The sequence below is a fragment of the Miscanthus floridulus genome, chromosome 6 (assembly GCF_019320115.1).
Source record: "Miscanthus floridulus cultivar M001 chromosome 6, ASM1932011v1, whole genome shotgun sequence".
In the NCBI taxonomy this organism is placed as follows: domain Eukaryota; kingdom Viridiplantae; phylum Streptophyta; class Magnoliopsida; order Poales; family Poaceae; genus Miscanthus; species Miscanthus floridulus.
The window spans coordinates 5,403,039-5,417,621 of NC_089585.1; the positions used below are offsets into that span (position 1 = coordinate 5,403,039).

At 47.0% G+C, this 14,583-nt stretch overlaps 1 protein-coding gene across 1 annotated transcript; it reads left to right on the forward strand.

Annotated features, from left to right (window-relative positions):
• Positions 1 to 8,322: 8,322 nt before the first annotated feature.
• On the forward strand, positions 8,323 to 13,378 carry LOC136457488 (TPR repeat-containing thioredoxin TTL1-like). The gene is made up of 7 exons (XM_066457521.1): positions 8,323 to 9,534; positions 10,215 to 10,410; positions 10,496 to 10,680; positions 11,022 to 11,355; positions 11,460 to 11,664; positions 12,664 to 12,770; positions 12,862 to 13,378. Exons 1-7 carry the CDS (start codon positions 8,666 to 8,668, stop codon positions 13,012 to 13,014), a joined length of 2,049 nt encoding a protein of 682 aa, XP_066313618.1. The 5' UTR covers positions 8,323 to 8,665; the 3' UTR covers positions 13,015 to 13,378.
• The last annotated feature ends 1,205 nt before the right edge of the window (positions 13,379 to 14,583 follow it).

Genomic DNA, 14,583 nt, shown 5'->3' on the forward strand with positions numbered 1-14,583 from the left:
CCGCCTCGGTTAATGTCTGGGATTAACCGAGGCGGTCGCTTTTTATTAACCGAGGCGGTTACAATCAACTGCCTCGCAAAATTGATTTATGGCCGCCTCCTAAAATCTATTAACCGAGGCGGGCTTTATAAGTGTTCGCCTAAAAAAATACCCCCATTTTTGGAGGAGGACCTCCTAACTTGCCCGCCTTGGAAAAAAGGTCAAGGCCCAAATCGGCCCAGATCGAGGACCGATAAGCGCTCTAAGTATAAATACGTAACCCTAGGGTTTCATTATCACCTCACTCTCTCCTTCTCCCTGTCCTCTGACCCGAGCGCGCGACTCAACGCCGCGTGATGCGCCCCTTCCCTCGCGACTCCTCTGAGCGACGCCGCTCCTCCTATCCCCATGCAGCGCCGCCGCCCTCTCCTTCTCCCTCTCCCTCTTCCTCGCTCGGTTCTTCGGCGCGGCGGGCGCGGCTCTCCTCCGGCAGCGGCGTGGCGGGTGCGACCCCTCTTCCTCACCCTGGATCCGGCTGGATCCATGGTGGGCGCCCCCCCCCCCCCCCGGCAGTTGGATCTGGTGGAGAGCGGCCGGATCCATGGCGGGCGTGCAAATCGGCGGCGGATTCCGGTGGAGGGCGGCTGGATCCAGTGGAGGGCGGCCGGATCCATGGCGGGTGCGCCCCCCGGCGGATGGATCCGATGAAGGGCGGCCGGATCCATGGCGGGCGCGCCCTCCAGCGGCGGATCCAGCGCCGGCGCGCTTCCCGGCAGCGGATCTAGGGCGGGCTCGTCCTCCGGCGGCGGATCCAGGTCGGGCGTGGTCTCTGGCGGCGTATCCAGCGACGACGACGGCCGCCGGCGGCGCGTGGATGGGCTCGGCGGGCCTGTCCACGGGTTTTTTGTTTTTTTATTTGATTAACTGAGGCGGGCATCTGAAATGTCTCGGTAAAGATTTTATTAACCGTGACCAATAGACCGAGACGGTTGTTATGCCTGCTTCGGTAAATTCATTTTGCCTGTCTCGGAAAAGTTTTTCAATAGCAGCGTAGCTAGGGCATGCATCAGCATTAAGCCACAAATGCAATGCACTCCCATGCATCTCCCCGGCCTCCTGAGTCCTCCGATCGATCCTGACCCATGCATGCATGATGTGTGTGTGATGTACGTGTCGTCGTGTCGACGACGCCAATGATTTCCAGGGTCGCGTCGTTTCAATTTCAATGGTCCAGCAGCCCGCCCGCCCTCGTCACGTACGCACGCACGCACGCATCCTGCAGATTCCTGGGTTCTCTTCTCATCGATCTCTTTGCATTGCGTGCGCACGGGTTGGACACGCGTACAGGCCATGCCATGCAGGGGCCGTGCCTAGCCCGCCACGTATTCGCGCTCCAGCTAGACATCGACCAGCCAGGCAGCCAGCTCACCTGCACTGCCGCAGAGTGGTGTGGACGACGTGTGGTATGCAGCTGCATGCATGCTAGCTAGCATCATGTATAAATGCCCTGTTTGTTTGGCTTGTTTCGCTTAAAATTATAACTGAAAGTATTATTGTCTGGTCTAGTACGAGAGAAAAATATTGTTGGTTGGTTGATAAGCCATGACTTATCAGCAAAATATGATCAAGCCAACGGGCTGAAAGACCAGCAGTAAGTAGTCCATGCTAATAGTATAGTCGTACTGTATTTTATTATATTATATATAGTAATAATACAGGTTGGCCGGCTTGGGCAGGTAGGCCTGGATTTGTTCCCTTGCGCCGTGCATGGTACGCCCGTGGAGACGAATAATGGCGGCGGTCCCGTCGTCCCGGACCCCGGACTGGAACTGCCGGACAAGAGCCGCGCCGCCCCGACCGTAGAGACAGACAGCCCCCTCGGCGCCCGGCTGATCCATCGACGATCGATCCGCCGGCAGACCGGCCGGCACAGCGGCCAGGAAACCGTTGGAGTTGGCCACGCGGGTGGATCACAGAGGCCACTGTTTGCAGGGTATCGCCGCACAGTTGCGCGCTCGCGCGGCTGCATATGGCGCCATTCCCACTTTCCAGCCGGCCGTTGTACCTAGTCTGAAAACGGAAACGGGCGGAAAAACTTCTCTTCCATTTTTGTTTTTATTATTTTAGTGGAAACCGGATCGGGTTCGAAAAAAATGGAATTAAAAATGGATGGGGATATACGAAGATACGGAAACAGACAAATACGGACGGAGAGCCGGAAAAATAAGTTCGAATAACATGATCAAATATTCTTGAGTATACACGAACAAAGTCACAAAATAATATACACGTACGAAATTATCGGTCCAATATTCACTAGTATACCATGTGTTAACGTGTTAACATGCATAATTTGTGATTGGTAGGTTTATGAACATATCAATTTCTAGACATATCTCACATAGATTGAAAACGGGATGAAAAACGGAATAAATACGGATCAATTATGGATAAAAACGGGATCTCGCGAAAACGGACGGAAAAACCCCTTTCCCGTTTCCATAAATACGGAAGAGGAATCCCACAAATACGAAAATGGACGGAAGAAAATAGAAAATGGAACGGGATTTTTTCCGTCCGTTTTCAACGTTAGTTGTACCGTTGTCACACCTCTCTCTCTCTCTCCGACGTTGTTGGCATTACATGTATGATGTACTACCTCCACACCTTAGTAATAAAAGGTTACTGTTTAGGCTCTGTTCGGCTAGCTGGAAAAATGACTGATGCTGATACTGATGTTGATTTATTATGAGATAAAAAATATTATTTCGCTAAAATGGTACGGCTGATAAGTTCAAGTGAACATGCCCTTTGTTTGGTTATAGCTAGTAGAATTAGACTAATTTAAGTTTGACAAGTTTATGAAAAACTAGCGTGAGCCCCCACGCTGCGCGTGGGAAGGAGGGCGGGAGAAAAAAAGAGGAAAAGAAAAGGTGTAACGGGTGCGTACTGTTCCATAACGGGCGCGTACTGGTCCGTATCGGGTTCGTATTGTTCTGCATTGGGTTGGTACGGTTCTTTATCGGGTGGTGTTGTTCCTTATCGGGTTGAGCACTGTTCATCGTGGAGTTGGCACCCGGTACTGCTGCTCTGCAGTAATCTGAGTCTGGGGGAGCGTCGGATAGTACCAACTCGAGCTAGTAAACCTGTTTGCACCAATTAAAGCTAGTTACTAGTTGGAGCTAAAAATTAGTCCAAATTAGTTACAGTTGGCAAGCTAGCAGTTAGCTAACAGTTGTTTGTAGACTTGGCCGGCTAACATAATAGTTCACTATTAGCATCTTGTTTGGATGGGATAGGACTAAAAATTAGCTGGCTAGAGAGGCATCCCCGGGAGTTTGCAAAACCTACTCCCAATCTTGATTTTTTGACAAGATTGAAAAAAAAATCACTCTCCAACAACTCTCTATCTCAAATCCCAATCTTTCTGCACGGGGGGGGGGGGGGGGGGGGGGGGGGGGTCGATCCAATCGGACGGAAATATACGTGCACGTATCAGACGACCAATCTATAGGTGGAAGGGCGTGTGAAAGAGTAAGAGTAAGGACACATGTAAATATAAGAGAGAGAAAGTATAAAAGTAGTTGGAGTGATTTGGAAATAGTCTGATGCAAAACTATGTTGTGTGTCTTTTAGGAGCGAGATTATAGGAATGGTTGAAGCAACCCAGCAAATATGCGCACAACTTTTTTAGCCACTTGGAAAACAAATTCGTTGATTTATCAATTGTTTTTTTAATAAAACTATTGGAGACAATAGTCCTATGCATCCAAACATACTCTAAGATTCTAGATAGATATATCATGAAAATATATTTCATGACAGATCTAATGATAATTCATAAAGACAATGTAGTCAAACTTAAAGATAATTTGACTCCGCACTATTCCAAAATTACTGTTTTTAGATGGATCGGAGGGAGAGATAATATACTTATCTAAATTAATATGTGCATGCACACCGTTTTATAGTGCAGAAATGAATGGATCTACTCCACATTTTTTTTTCTCGCCTGGAATTTAGGGGTGGTACCAGTAGACGCAAATACCAACATGAAATGTGGCCCTGACTTTACCCTTGATCGATCGATCGATTAAATAAATTGTAAGCTAGGCAAGCCCGCGCGCGCTCATGATTTGGGCACACCGGTCCCAGTGGTCGTGGGACTGACAAAAGCGGGGCTCCGTTCGCTTGTCTGCAGCTGCACCCGCGTGCGTGACGTCGCCTGACGCCACCAAATATTCCCCCGCACAGGCTACTAGTGCTAGGCTAGCGACTGCACAGGACACCATCATGTTTCCAGAAAGAGAGTCGTCCCTCTCCCTTCCCCTCTCCTCCAGACCAAAAAGGCAGAAGCCAACCCCCTCTTCCCCTCTCGGCATGTCTCACAGCCACAGCAAGTTATTAGCTGAGATTCTGAATGAAATCCTGTACTATGGATGGATGAATTCTATCATCACGTACGCATACTGAAAAGCAGAAATGCACTAGTTTCTCACTCTATTATTTGTTATTTCTCTATCTCTTCAGTCAGCGCAGCGTTACCATACCAGAGGGACACAATGAGCAGGAATTCGATCATCCAAGAAGTGGAGAAGATGCATGGATAGGATAGAAGATAGTGAGCTGTGACTGTGAGCAGAGCAGCGACGACGCTGCCTGCTGAATTGTTCTGCAAGTCCTTTTCAGGACGGACGGATCGCGCCCGCCCACGCATGCTGACATGGGCTATACGCCTAGCTACTACTCCTACGCCCGTGCATGGCATGATCCGAATAAAGCCGGGCGATCTGAATTCTTGCTCAAGGGACCTGCTACACGCACCGTGCATGACACGAGGGTAGGAGTATATATATCTTAAACTACGGCTGGGCTGCCAGCCACCACATGCATGCATGCTTCCATTCCATCGCACACTCCATCTTTCTTCATAACCTGAAAACGATAGCCTTCAAGGAGCTACGACGACAGCTCAAAGGCTACGCTCTCCATGGCATTGGCATGGCCTGTGTGGTGCCTGTGTCTCTGTCTATCGATCGTTTTATTTGCCGTTTGGATCCACGAAAAGCGTTCCCTCGTGCCTGCTTTTGCTTTCTGCCTAGGTACCAAGACTAAACTATTAGCGACGCTAAAACAGATAAAGGGCAGTGCAGGCCCGCGCATGTGAATCCTAGCTAGGCATCTATATATATCGGTCCATTGGATGATAAATAAACTAGGTGCAAGTGCAAGCTGAGGTCGTCGATGAACGATGATGGTGTTGGTTCTTTCATCGGTGATCAAGTTGTGGTTATATATTGTTTAATACTGTTAGTTCAGACGACCAAATTCGATTGGTTGCATTTGTGAGTATTTGTGTTCATACCTCATAGTAAAATGGCCTAGTAAACTAGCATTCACATGCATGGTGTTGTGTTTGATTAGAAGAGCTTTTTATTTCTTTTTTTTTTTTGAAGTTTGTTTTGATTGGAGGAGTTTTTTTTCTTCCGTTTTCCTGCTATACGGGATTGGAATGCCTTCTTGGCCAAGTGTAACCTCTGAAAACAAAGAGGTCGATTCCATTTCCCTTGTCGAAATACGAGTACGAAAGTTTATGGTCCATTTGGTTGCAAAACAAGATGGGACAGAATGGTTCGATTGCTTATACTAGGGAGGATGAGATGGTTCCATGCAGATACGTGTTTGGATAGAGGGGTAGAACGGTTCCAGTTTATTGTCTTTGGTTGGGGATATAGAATGGATAAGATAACAGATCCATTAGCCAACGCTACTACAGGTTCCACTTGTCCGTTAAACACCCCACTTCCTCCCTTAATCGCATCACCATCTTGCAGTATGCCCCCACCCGACTCCACTCAAGCCATTCTTGGCGATTCGATACTCCATACACCTTTGACCTGCTTTTGCATAGGTCATAAGCCAGCCACGACACTACCTCACGCTACTCTACTAGCGTGCCCTCGCGGACTTTGCCCTCGCATGTAGATGCACCTTCAACTACTGCCTACCCTGACCAGTGACCATGTGTTGCTATGCCTAACCATCCCCGTCTATACCCCCATTCACACCTCTATACACTAGAGGAGATGGCCCCTACATCGTCGTAGTAGCATTATGAGCTCGTCTAGATAATTTTTCATACAGACTCACCCTAAATCAACCTCTCTTTTTTATTCTCACACCCTTTAACTAAACACTACCTTACTCAAAAAGAGGATGGAAGGGAGGACAGGGGAGGGGGGCAAAAGCCCCCTAAGTTATTAACGTCGTGGACGGATATGGTCTTAGGGCCACAACCCTAGGTGTGGCATAAAATTTCTCTTATATAAGCTTTAATTTTCTAGCCTAATATGAAGTGTCCCTATGCGCTGGGCCAATTGCTGCGTACCTACTACCAACAACGGTCACCGTCATCTAGATGTCTATAATCACATATTACCTCCTTAGAGATAATAGAAGAAATATTTTTTTTATTTTGAGAAATAGGAAGGTAAGCAAAATCGCACGAAAAATATCTATAAATTAGATCTAACATGCACGCAACACATGCAAACGTATATGGATGGTTCTCAAGATGACATGTAACATTTTTTAATTAAGTGATCTTTGCAATGGCTCCCAACATAACATGTAACACTTTTTTAATTCATTGATCTATGTGTGAAGCTGTATTTTTTCCTTGAAATGTGACTAAACCTAAATTGAAACGTGAAGGTAATGAACGACAAGGAGCGACAGACTTGAACATGTTGGTACTTAAATTTTTTTTTGTGTGTGCTATAAAAGGTCTTGACCGGCTCTGTGAGAGGATGAGAGAGGAGAGATAAAAGAAGCTCTTGTAAACAGTGCATACATCAGTGAAGCCGGAGCCGATGGTAACTCTACCAAACAGGACCGTAGTTTTCATAAGTTATGAAGCCTAACGGCAAGATGTGAAGTGACCATGGATGGGCCCTACTGAGTGCCCAAGTGCTAGAGTGATATGTTTTACGAGACAAATTTTGAGTTCTAGAATGTTATTTTTTTTAGCCAAAGACAGTACCTTTGGTCTACTAATATGAAGTTTTGGACATGACAAACGGCTTGTTCTTTTTTGCGAAGACAAATAGCTTGTTTTGACCGTCTGAAACGCCATACTTCAAGGACTAAAGAAGGTCCGATTAAAACACTGTTCGTTTAGGCTTGTTTGGCTGATAAGCCATGGATGAAAGTACCGTTGGCTGATTTAGTGTGAGTGAAAAATAATGTTCGTTGACTGAAAAAGTACGGCTTATAAGCCAAACAAGCCCAAGGGAACAGAGCGTAATTTGTTTGTTAGTAGGTGGAGTCGGTCTACCTAGGTCCAAGCATATGACTTTGTATAGGTGCTCATATTCACTTGATGTTTTCCGGTATATAAAGACGCTAAGGGCGCGTTTAGTTTCGAAAATTTTTAGCTTTTGGCTACTGTAGCACTTTCGTTTGTATTTGGCAAAAATTGTCCAATTATGGACTATTTAGGCTTAAAAGATTCGTCTCGCCAATTACAGGCAAACTGTGCAATTAATTATTCTTTTTACCTATATTTAATGCTCCATGCATATGCCGCAAGATTTGATGTGACGGGAAATCTTGAAATTTTTTAGTTTTTGGGTGGGATCTAAACAGGGCCTAAGTTTTTAGTAGCAGATGATGTATCCGTTGTTAACGACAAGATGCTTGTAGTGACTTCATTAATTTTATGATGATTCGACCCAATCTTTTAGCGAAGTTTACGGGGTAAGAATGGAAGTGAACGTAATAATTAAAAAAAACTGAACTGCTATTTGTCAACTGGTTGATTTGGCTTCATCTGTCAACCGAAATATGGGCATGCAGAGACCTAGCACTAGTCCTATCCGATAGATAGACTGACACCTAGGATATACGGAGTAACAGATAGACTGACCTACTTCAAACAAAAACGCATGGAGGTGGTCTTTTGTTGTGGAAATCAGCCGCTAAACGTGTCAAGTCGTCTCCATGAAAGACCAACAGCGCCTGAGTCGTTCTCGTTTCCCGTATCCAAAACGTTGGGCAGAGCACGCCGGCGCCGGCTGCCGAGACTGCCGGAACGGGACCAACTCACTGGCGCACGTAGGGGAAGGAAATTGGAAAGACCGAAAGAGGCAGGCAGGCTGGGGCAGCAGGCCACGCGGACGCGGCGTCGGCATCGGCGTAGACGTCAGCCGAGGGAACGGAAGAAGGGGGCCTTGGTTTCGGGGGAAAGAACAGAAAGCGCCCAATCAACCCCGGGTCTGCGCCCCGCGTGCTGCTGGTGTTTACTGGCGGCTTATTACTGCCGCCGCCGCCGCCGCCTACGGCCGTCGGCCTCGGTTTCTCACTCTCAGTCGAGTGCGTGGCCAGCCGGCCAGCAGGCTCTCGCCCAAGGCAAATCTACCCCCGCTCGGGCGGACTCGGGCGCGGGCCGCCCCACCTCACCTCCCTCGCCTCCTCGCTAGCTAGCTAGCCTTCATCATTCCTTGCTTCCTCCCTCCCCTCCCTCCTTCGCCCCTTCCCCTCCCTTTCCTTTCCCTTCACGAGATCCCCCCACCTCTGACCGCACCTCCCATGCCGCACTAGCTCGCTCACCCGCCCACTCCGCGCTCAGCAGCCGCCCCGCAGCGAGATCCAGCGCCGCCGCCGCCCCACGCAGGTGCTCGGCGGAATGTCCCACCGCCCGCCGGCGCCAATGCCGGACACCCTCTCGGACGCCTTCGCCGCCGCGGTGCTCCTCTCTTCCACCGACAAGCCGGACACGCTTCCCCCAGGGAGGCTCTCGCCCGTCTCCCCGCTCCCCTCAAAGCACGGGCACCAGCACCACCACCCGACCCCGAGCTCCTCCTCGGGCTCCTCCGGCTCCGTCTCCGTCTCCCGGGCCCCGGTCGCGCCCGCCTCCGGCCTCGCCTCGCGCCGGAGCCACTCCGGCGAGATCCCGCTCCCCTCCGACGCCCCGCCCCGCGGGGCCGCGCGCCCGGGCCACCGACGCACCGGCTCCGGCCCCCTCATCTTCACATCCGGCGCCGCGTGCTCCAGCTCCGCCACCTCGCCGCTCACCAACGCGCTCCCGGCAGGCAACATCTGCCCCTCCGGCCGCCTCGCCAAGCCTCTCCCCTCCTCCTGCTCCTCCGCCGCCACCCCGCCGCCCCCGCCCCCGCCCCGCGCCTCCCGCCACGACGTGCTCGGCTCCGGCACCGCCAACTACGGCCACGGGAGCATCGTCCGCTCGCGCGCCGCCGTCGGCGCCGCCACCGACGACGACGCGGTCCTCAGGCGCGCCATGTCGGCCGCCGACCCCGAGGAGGTCAAGAGGGCCGGGAACGACCAGTACAGGAAGGGCTGCTTCGAGGAGGCCCTCAGGCTCTACGACCGCGCCCTCGCCCTCTGCCCCGACAATGCCGCGTGCCGGGGCAACCGCGCCGCTGCTCTCATTGGCCTCCGCCGCCTCGGCGAGGCCGTCAAGGAGTGCGAGGAGGCGCTCCGGATTGATCCGTCCTATGGCCGCGCGCACCACCGCCTCGCGTCCCTGCATATAAGGTGAATGGATTGCTTGGGCCTTGGGCTGGCCGGCACTGAGATTGCTTCTCGGATCTGAGGCAACTTCTCTTCTACACAATGGGCTTGCTTTGCTGTTTGCTCCGCTGATCTCATCCTCAGCTAAAGAAAATACAGTACTAGAGTGATTTGCCACCATAATGTATCTCGATTTTGAATCTAAACTTTGCTATTTTTAACAGAGCTTGCGAAAACGGTCATGGGGTATGTTGCTCATGGAGTGAGGACTATTTCCACAATAGGCTCAATGTTTTTGTTAGTAGGACCATACTTTAGAGTGTTACTAGGCATCCATGTGGAACCGGGTTCATTTCACTATCGAACACTCCCTTTTGTGTCACTCTCCAGTCTCCATTCCCTTCATAGTTCGGGATTAGTTGCTTTTCTTCTTTCCAGACAACTAGTAACTGTTTGTTTGGTACAAAACAATAAATAGTAAACTTATAGACGGTCACTGCAGTCCTATTTTCTAGCCCCTTTTGCCTTTTTTTTTTCCTTGTTCAGTATAGACTTTATAGTGTTCGATGTTGATTCTTTTGTGCATTATCGTTGATTCTTTGTGTTGCTTTCATGAGTTGGACTAATATAATAGACTAAGTGATTCTTGAATTATTCACTCATACCAGTTTTTTATCTGATCTTACACCCTTATTGAACTGCAGGCTAGGACACATTGAGGATGCTCTGAAGCACCTGTCACTTGCAACCCCACAGCCTGACCTCCTAGAGTTGCACAAATTGCAAACAGTGGAGAAGCACTTGGGGAGATGTCTGGATGTGCGAAAGGCTGGGGACTGGAAGAGTGTTCTAAGGGAAAGTGATGCTGCTATTGCGGCTGGAGCTGACTCCTCTGCTCTGGTTAGATTCTTCCCTTCACCTAACTCGATATTGACTAGCTGACTCTTAGTTCAATGGCATGCGCTTACCTAATTTACACTTTCAGCTCTTGGCTGCTAGAGCAGAAGCTCTTCTCCGTCTCAATTTACTTGATGAGGCTGATATTGCAATCTCTAGTGCCTCCAAATTGGATTATACATCTTCATGCTCCTCAGACACCAAATTTTGTGGGTTTCTTGCCAATGCCTACCTCTTTTATGTACATGCCCAAGTTGACATGGCATTAGGAAGGTAATTCAGCAACTTTCCGTGTTTCGTGCAATCCTGCTACATATATACAAATAAGTTTACTGGTCAATATGCTTTTTTTCTTCCCACCTGAATGAAGGGAAAAAGGTTGCGCTACCAAGTTATATCATGTCTATGGAACTCTTTCTTTTTTAATACATTTTTCCTGCTGTAGCAAACTGTAGTCAAATAACACTTTAGTTCCTCTGAGCTTTGCTCTGAGGGTGAACAAAGAAGCTCAACAACCTTAACTCAAAAGTATTTTGACTTATCAGGTTCTTATAGGTTACCTTACCTGCTGTAGCTTGATATCATATGACTTGACAGTTGTGAACATTTTGCAGGTTTGATCATGCTGTCTCCTCCATAGATAAGGCTAGAATAATAGATCAAGGGAACACTGAAGTGGTAACCATGCATAACAAAGTGAAATCTGTGGCCAGAGCACGATCTCTAGGGAACGAGCTCTTCAATTCTGGAAAATTTTCAGAAGCTTGCCTTGCTTATGGTGAAGGGCTCAAACAACACCCTGTGAATAAAGTCCTGTACTGTAATAGGGCAGCTTGTAGGTTCAAGCTTGAGCAGTGGGAGAAGTCAATTGAAGACTGTAATGAAGCTCTCAAGATCCATCCCAATTATACCAAGGCTTTGCTCAGGAGAGCAGCATCCTATGGCAAGGTGGCATATTTTGATCTTCTACCCTTTCTTTTTTGTTTCTTTTTCCTGATTTAGAGTTTTGGAAACTCAAAAGCAACTTAATTTATTGCTCTTTTGGTGGTTAGATGGAGCGATGGGCAGAATCCGTGAAGGATTATGAGATTCTCAGAAAAGAACTTCCAGGTGACAAGGAGGTTGCTGAGGCCTATTTCCACGCCCAAGTTGCTCTCAAGTCATCTCGTGGTGAGGAGGTATCCAACTTGAAGTTTGGAGGAGAGGTTGAAGCGATTATAGGAATGGAACAATTCCAGATGGCTACATCTTTGCCAGGTTAGTCTTATAACCAGCCATATTCATTATTTTATAATGTTGATTCATGTCTTCTTTTTTGTTCATACTGCGAGCAAGCTACTTAGAAATCTTATATTGCCTATAGTAGCTCTTGAAAGATCATTTTTCATTACGTGTATATAGATACATTTTCCTAAAACACATATCCATTGCTTTAGTTCTGATAGCAAAGAAGAATACCAACTTATCAAGTAGTACCAGTAAAAGCCTTCCATATGGAGAACAGCATATGAATGAGAGCTTAGCCTTGCATTTGGTGCTCAACTTCTGAACAGCTCACCCAGCTAAATGTTACTAGAATCTAACTGAGCTGATCCCTAAGCCCGTGAGTTTTGGCTAATCTCTGGCAGATGCAAAAGACGAAGGTCCTTTAGCTAGTCATGGATTCATGATAGGTAGTGCAACTGGACCACACAAGCACCCCCTCTATTTTATCCTTGTTTTTTTTAGATTTACCTTGAATCCGTGACGCAGATAACATAATCATGTCTGACCACACAAGCACCCTCTATTTTGTCCCCTTTTTTTTCTCTAAGAATTCGTTGATGCTGATAACATAATCATATCTTCATTATTCAAGAATAGGAAGTCCCATTTAACTATTTCAGTTAACATGAATTTCCAATTGTTCTGTTTCCTCTGCTGCTTGTTCCTTGCACATGCATCCGCTGATGTTGACTTGCAGATGAGTAATAAATTGAACAGAACAATAGTAAGACGATCTTGACTTTTTCTGATAGGCATGAGGTTGTACCACCGGTTGGCAGTACTTGTTACTGTTTTCTGACGTGAAAGCAATGTTCACATGGCTTTTGTTTTCCTATCATTGTACTAATGCTGGTTGGAAGTACATAATTTGGTTACTCTTTTGTCTTTTACTATCTGGTCACTTGCTCTCTGTCAGTCTTGTGCTCTTGCTGTAATAGTAGTCCTTAGCTTTTCTTTATTTGACGCATCTTATTGGTCTACATGAAACAGGTGTTTCAGTTATCCATTTCATGATGCCTTCAAATCAGCAGTGCTGTAAGATTTCCCCATTTGTGAATACACTGTGTACGAGATACCCATCTGTTAATTTCCTCAAGGTAACTAACACTGTCTCATGGTGACATGGCCATCCACGGTCACCATCCCTTATCTGTCCTACATTAACATGCCCTTTTGTCTTCACTTCAGGTTGATGTGAACGAGAGCCCTGCTGTTGCACGCGCCGAAAATGTGAGGACAATTCCAACATTCAAAATCTACAAAAATGGTATGAGAGTCAAAGAGATGATCTGCCCCAGCCAACAGCTGCTGGAATATTCAGTGAGGCATTATGGGATTTAGGCCATGAAGCCGATGATTTGATGGTTCCTTCCGCCTCCAGCTTCTGGAGCGAGCACAGGCTTAGCCGGAGCAGAATCAGTCAAAGTTCATCTTGATGAGGGCAAGCGTGAAAACTGAAAAGCGAAGAGCAACTCTTCCCCGGCATTTTCCACCCCCATTCTCCATTTGTTGATTACCTACTCAATTTATTCTTTTAATCTGTCTCGTCCGTACATCATTGTTGAAATTTTCTTTAGAGCAAAAACATCTCCTGATTCATGTGAAGAATGACTGTAAATTTTTACTTCCATGTTTACCAGACAACTAAGGAAAGAAAGGTATAGATTGCATTTTGTAATCTCTAAATTCAGTCATGTATACGGAAGCATAGGCTTCCTTTGTTTTTCACGATCGGGTTCGTGGAAGCACCAACATTGCAATGGCCCAAATTCTAGTAGTACCTCCAAAAAGAATTTGATTCTAGGTTTGGATTATCATAAATTTGATTAGGGTTGTAAAATAGTATCAACATTTAATATCTCTAGATAGATTTATTATAAAAATCCATTCCATGATAAATCTAACAGTATTTATTAAATATTAGTATTTTTGTATATATTTAGATAAACTTTTACGTATTATAAATATTGGTATTTTTGTATATATTTGATAAAATTCGAAATTGATTGACTCTAGAAAAAATGACTTTTTTTTTTTTATTTTGGGACGATGGGAGTAGAATGGAGTTGTATACAAATACGTTACCAACCTTGTAATGGCCTGTATTCACATACTAATGGTATAAAAACTGTATACGAATGTTCAATCGCTATTACTGGTGCACTATGTCAGTCCTGAATTGCGTATTTCTACATGCTCTCTCAGCGCAGTTCCATACTAGCCTAGCACTGCATAACTACGTTTGAATTATATGTGATCTTTATGGTCATCTGGAACAGAGGATTGACTCAACCCTGTAAAATTTCCATGTACTGTAACTCCTAGGAAATACTTTTAACCTGCAGAAATTACAGGGGAAACCTTACGGAAAGTTAAAAGTATGAGCCTTCAGACTTCATGGCCTTTCCTCCAAAGAAAATTATGATTTTTTCCCAAGATTTTGTGAATGGGAGTTTTCGCATGTTTTTTGCAATCCCGTTTCTGCAAATGCATTCCCGTTAGAAGAATATACTGCGTTCTGGGATTCCTCGTTTACCTGAGGACTGTCGACCGGTTAGTTCGTTGTTCTCTGTGCTTTTGGCACCGACACGTGGGCCCGGCATCCATGAGGCCGATATTATTGTCAACGTCGAGACAAGGCCGTGCTGAGACTGGTTGCTTTGGCATTTCCTCTTCCTCCAGATGGAAGATGGGCATATGCATTTCTGTCCCATCACCATCTCTCCATGCCCACATGCGGACTCGCAGTCCTTTCTTTTAGATCCCGGTACAGGCCGCGCTTCTTTAGACTGTCTTCAACAGAGCCGACCCAAATTTTACCGTTTGGGTCACGCGCAGCAAAAGAAAACCACACCAAAAAATGCTGAACTCCAACAGCGAACGCAAAAAGAGGCGCCGGAGCTCGCGAAG

Coding starts and splice junctions, on each gene's coding strand:
- LOC136457488 (XM_066457521.1), top strand. CDS start 8,666: ATGTCCCACCGCCCGCCGGCGCCAATGCCGGACACCCTCTCGGACGCC. Junction 9,535..10,214: donor CTCGCGTCCCTGCATATAAG/GTGAATGGATTG, acceptor ATTGAACTGCAG/GCTAGGACACATTGAGGATG. Junction 10,411..10,495: donor GAGCTGACTCCTCTGCTCTG/GTTAGATTCTTC, acceptor TTACACTTTCAG/CTCTTGGCTGCTAGAGCAGA.